General features: G+C 33.2%; 1 protein-coding gene across 1 annotated transcript; it reads right to left on the bottom strand.

Moving 5' to 3' along the window:
• Window positions 1-1,110: 1,110 nt before the first annotated feature.
• Window positions 1,111-5,542, bottom strand: LOC110708539 (alpha-ketoglutarate-dependent dioxygenase alkB homolog 6-like). The gene is made up of 8 exons (XM_021886678.1): window positions 4,995-5,542; window positions 3,876-3,985; window positions 3,723-3,783; window positions 3,588-3,626; window positions 3,018-3,130; window positions 1,804-2,038; window positions 1,647-1,693; window positions 1,111-1,529 (listed from the first exon to the last, which is right to left on the bottom strand). The coding sequence occupies exons 2-8, from the start codon at window positions 3,981-3,983 to the stop codon at window positions 1,338-1,340; spliced, it is 795 nt and encodes a 264-aa protein (XP_021742370.1). The 5' UTR covers window positions 3,984-3,985; window positions 4,995-5,542; the 3' UTR covers window positions 1,111-1,337.
• Window positions 5,543-5,828: the final 286 nt, after the last annotated feature.

The raw sequence follows: 5,828 nt of genomic DNA, 5'->3' as shown, positions 1-5,828 counted from the left end.
ATGACATTATAATTTCTATATACTATCTCCGTTTTTTTTTTAGTTGCAACTTAGAGGTATTATTTGAGAGATATAAAATATTCCAAATTTGCAATTAAAAAAAATCGGAGGTAGTATTTGATTTGTATGCTTTATCAAATTTTATTTGTTAGATATAATTAATTTTTTTAAAAAAATTAGACTTACTGTGCATGACGCGGGCTTAAGCAAGTTATTTCTTAATTCAGAGTAATTAAAAATTGACAGCTCAAATTCCACCTCTACCTCATAGGATTGACTCGACTAATCGCTATTTATAGTTTTATACACTAACGTGTACTTTTCAACTTGGTGTATTGTTGTTCTTTGAAGTTATGATTGGGTGAAGTTGTGAGAAATTAAATTGGTGGCACTAAAAGTAGAATAACTGAAAATAAAGTTCCATGGTACAAAATAGTTGTTTATATCCAGCTAGTTAAATTAGTTAACACAATCAATGATATTAATCAGCTACTAGCTACAGAGTAATAAACAAATAGGGCGTATATAGTATAAGAAAAATTCAAAGGAACAAATCATATGGAATTATGACAATCGTCATTAGTTGATTTTTGCTCTTAAATAAAAGAACCAACCTTTTGAAGGTAAAAATGAACGATTTATGTGAAGCAAAACTCCATGAGAAAAGAGACACGATGGATTACCATAACTTACTCAACTTGGCTAAAAGTTGTAGTTTAAATAATCACAACTTTCAAATTTTGCAGTTTGTAAGTTGCTTTCTGCTTTAGTCTATGGTGCAACGGATTTTTTTTTTTATAACTGTATTTGACTAAATAATTAACATTTTTTAAAAGAAAATATACAGCTACAAAATATTACTTTTATTTTTATTTTTTAATACTTACAACACATCGTTTTGACTCGTCATTTAATAACACAATTAAGAAAAGCAAACAAACGAATTAAACTACTCCGTATAAAAAAATTGAATCGTAAGAACTATTAGAGGTAAAGTTATTTCAAATAATTTATCTATTTATCTAGTCTAATACTCCGTACGAATATATTTCTTAGAGTATATGTCAAAAGTGGTGTGTTGCAAGAAATAAAAATGGAGAAGTATTATACTTTAATCAACAAATGATAATATACATACTGTCAGCAACACAAAGTATATCTTCCTCAGATGATCATTTTTCCACAGAATCCAAAATCAATCAACTCAAGGATTCATCCCCAAATTAGATCAAAACCCACCAAAAACATTTTTTGGAGTTTGATTATTCTCAATTAGTTGTAGCTCAAAGCCTCGTCAGTTTTCAGTCTCCTAACTTAATTTAAACTGTATTTGTTAACTAGCAACCTTCACCTAAATCCTGATCAAATTTTTTTCGAACCTTCAATACCAACCGGCATGTCAATGAAACCCGTTTGGCTGTTCGACATAAAGTCTTGGCATCTCCTGAATTAGTTTCCTCTGCGCAAGTGAGGCTTGGCAAAAGATCATTAAATCCAGATTCCTTCACAGTTTCAGTAAGATTCACAGCCTACATTATAAATCCAGTACCCACATCAAGTAGCAGAAAAACATAATAATAAACACCAGTCACCAGTGCTTTTGCTCAATCTAAAATTTTGATTTAATTAGAATCCGACAAACTTACCCCATCAAAAGGTTGAACCGCATTATCTTCAATGCCATGCAAGTAATCTGAAAGCCAGATTTTAATGATCTCATAAGTCATTTCATGAAAATGGGAATCAAAAGAGAGAAATTATTTTACGATAGTGGAAGGCTCTATAAATAGTTTTATCAAGTACCCGAGTATGCAAGGTCCTTAAATATCAATAGACTTCGAGGCATCAGCAAAAGAGAAAAGCTACTGTGGCTGTTCAATGGTACCGTGGATTGTTCAGAATTTTGTGGAATGGCTTCGGATTCAGCTGTACCACTGCATTCAGATAATTTTAGATGAGGAGTGAAATTCATTACCACAGGTGACTCGAGAGACAAGATTGATGCAGCTGGAAAGTAAGCTGGTCCATCTTGATGAGGCTGCATGATAGTGAAAAATTAAGTCCATCTAAACTACTAATGCTTACGTAGTGCATTTTTAGGCTTTCCTATGACTGAGAAAATAACATATCAAAGCATTTAAAAAAAAATGGTGTAAACAAAAAATATACACTTTCTAAAGTGACACTAAGGTTTATCAGGGGATTGCATTAAGAGTAATTATGCTTAGTTTGTGGCTAACCCATCATTATTTCTGCAATTACTAACCTACCCCATGTACACCCGCTCCAAATCTCAAACTACCACCCACACAGGTTCACTCCCCTCTGATTGGCTCCGAAAGGCAGCCCACCACCGGACCCACTACCCCAGTTCAACCACCAATTATGTTCTTTAACCCAGTGGAATTTCAAGTGTGTTTTGTTTTGTTGCAAGTGTTCAGGAGGCAGTCGTTGATATAGGAGTAGGCAGCCAACTTCCATATACATCAGCGGCAGTGGTGGTGGATAAGGTGAAGAGAAGTGGGTGGAAGGAGATGATGAAGGTTAGTAATTAGCTAGAGGTCTAGAGGGTTGGTTAGTAAAATGAATAAATGTGGGTTAGCCATCTAAAAGAGCAATTAGGGCATGTAATGGAATATGATTAGCTAAGGGTTCACTTTAGAAACTAAAAGTTTTTTGTTTCCACCATATGGAATTTGCAAAACTACGAGGCCACCTTGTAGAATTTCCCTAGTATCTTTAAGACATAAAATCAACAGCATAAACAACTTCTTTATTTTTAAAGTTTTAAGAATATGGTAGGCTATCAGGCAACAAAATATAGACAATTAGACACTCCCCTATTTTCTCTTCCTGATTAAAAAATAAATATAAATAAAGAAAGAGGGAAAAAGGAAACGGAACAGTTCAAGAAAAGCAAGTTTCACAGAGTTGACAATGTCAAAAATTATAGAAGGTAGTAAGATGAGATGAAACAGCGAAAGTCGGCAAAAGAAAATATAGACTCAGGTTCGAACCATTATGCCTTGATCAGGCTGGTATTCATTGATGAGAACATGATTAGGGGCAGCAGGGAAAATTCCAAGCACTTCATGTATCCTTTGTGTTATCTTGGTCAGCCAAGGAGGCACTGTAATAGTATACGAGGAGCAGTCAAATTTTATAAGGCCTAAGAAAATTTCAAAATTTTGAATTTATACTACTAGAGGCTGGAGCAAGAGAAAGCAAGATAAATCTCAGACATTAAATAATATCTCAGCTTTATCCATAAGTGATTAGAATTTGCTATTTATCTTAAAAATCATACTTTGGGACTCGCAGGTCACAAGGATAAGCGACCACCACTTGCAAAAATTCATGCATTTTGTTTTAAAAACAAAATAATGAATCTTAACTTAATAACTAGGTGAAAAAAAAATACATAAAAAATGAATCTTAACTCAATAACTAGGTGCAAGAGTTCATTTTTTCTTTAGCAGCTTTAAAAGGTCCAAAAGATGAATATGGGCCAGGAGTTGGACCTTGATAGAATATGAATTGCAAAGTTAAATGGTTCCAAACCCAAAAGTGAAATGCATATAACTTACAGTCTTGACTAATAAGGCCCTTCTCATGAACTACACCCCCTGTAGAAGAAGATCAACAAAACATATTTAGCAACCATATAATGTTGTGCAAGAGGCAAGTGTGCGTCATATGTGCAAGATGCTATCTTTCAGTACCCCAATTCTGTAACCTCCGATTTTTAAGTGTTTTCCACTTTGAAATAGGTGCTTGATAGATCTATGAACACAAGGAGATGGAAAAAGTTAGATGTGTACCCAATGTTAACCAAACATTATATTAAAAAGTAACAAAGAAAATGGAAATATTACATGATTTAAAAGCTGTGTTTGTTCAGAATCATTAATAAATTCAGGGATGTATATAACTGTGGGCACAGAGCCAACAACAAAGCCATGCAACTTCTCATCCATTTCCATCGCTGCTCATCCAGAAACACACTAATACAATCAGTCTAAACAAAAGAAAATAACACAAAATAACATGAATATCTACAACGAAAACCAACAAGCCAAAGTTACTCTTGCAATCTTCTTTATCACACTAATCGGCTGCCTACCTAATGCGTATCCCCCATTCTCCAACCCCCCCCCCCCTCCCTTTTCTGCTGGTGGCTAATCCGAAGAGGGTGTTGTACACTTGTACTAATATTTATCTCGGGGGTAGGGAGGACTTGATGTTCATAGTGTGGCAAAATACATAAGCAGCCAAAAAATAATGTAAGGGATAAGAGATGAGCTGCAATTTTACAGATTTTACGACACTACAATCAAGTAAAAGAAGCTCCTACAATAATTCTTTGAACATATCTAATAGGCTCAACTCATTGTCACATGAATATACCAAGTTAATGTCTTATAAGCTCATGTTATTCTATCAGTCAAAAAATAAACACCCAATGTAAAGCTTGAATTACCAACACCGACCACAGCACTCTCTATACAAAAATACAAGAACATACCCTTTTGGTTTCTTCAATTACTTTAATTTAAACAAGTAACCTATCATTACAATCACTCATGTTCAATTCTGACCGAAGAGGATTCGAAAAACAGTTCATTGTTATTTTTCATGGATCCCATGATAAATTACCAGTATTTTGAAGATGACCCAGCAGCCAAAATCACAAATTTACCATGAACAGCACATAAAAAAGCCATTAAAAGAAATAAAAGATTAAAAATTTACAAAACTTTCAGTCAAGCAATTCATCAAGGTGGTATGTCAGAGTATAAAGAGTTTTAGTAATACCAAACTCAGCAAAATTTTCGAAATTGTGGGAGTTTGCCACAGAATTAGAAGGGGTACCATACAAATGGTGTTTGAATTCGCACAATTGTTGCAGATTTATTTGTTTAATTCAAGATTATAGATACATTTTTTTTTTTGAGAAAAAAAAATTCAAGTAAAGGAAGAGTTTTGGAACTCACCAAATCTCCAGGCTATCGAAGTAAGCAACGATGAATCTCCGTTAGCAATCGCACCGGAAAAAGTAAGAGGGTGTACAAGAAAATTGCCCAAGTAAACAGAAAGCAGAGTATTTGGGAAAATCCAGTCTATCTAATTAGAAAATTGGGTATTTATTTATTTATTTTAATTTATTTTGATTTGGGTTTTTTTTTTTTTTTTTTTTTTGGATTTGGGGGTTTGGTGTTCTTGAATCGATTTAATTAGATGGCTTGAATAAATTGGTTTATGATTCTTCATTAAATCAATTTGGAGGTACAGTTACAATTGATTTTTAATTTACATGCTTGAGCATGACACACATTGGCATGATACGTGAGCTTACACGCTCATCTTATTTACGTAGTATTTTCTTTGTTATGGCTAGAACATGTAGTCGTTAGAATCGTCACATATAATATGTTGATTATACTTCTTGTCGACCTTTTGCTAATGAATTATTGCCTCATAAAAATAAAAAATAAAAAATAAAAAATAAATTCATTTTATAAGACATAGATAGTTCTTCCTTCATCCCTTTTTGCTTGTCCAATTTGAGTGGTTGGAAGAGATGTTGAGAGAAAAACATGGTTATCTTAACAATTTTCAATACAAAGCAAGTTCACTATAGTAGTTGTAAGAGTAATTTTATGATCCTGTACAATGTTACTCCTAGTAAAAAAATGCGCATTATAAAATAAGTTTAAAAAAATGATAATAATTATATAAAAAAAAGGAAAAACATTAAGAGACGGAGAGTCAATACTTTCAGCATCTTCAAACATAGGTCACTTTTACGAGGAAATCCAAATTGATAT

This window comes from Chenopodium quinoa, unplaced genomic scaffold (genome assembly GCF_001683475.1).
Source record: "Chenopodium quinoa cultivar QQ74 unplaced genomic scaffold, ASM168347v1, whole genome shotgun sequence".
Classification (NCBI taxonomy): domain Eukaryota; kingdom Viridiplantae; phylum Streptophyta; class Magnoliopsida; order Caryophyllales; family Amaranthaceae; genus Chenopodium; species Chenopodium quinoa.
The sequence above is the reverse complement of the archived record's forward strand: the minus strand, read 5'-3'. Positions and strand labels throughout refer to the sequence as shown.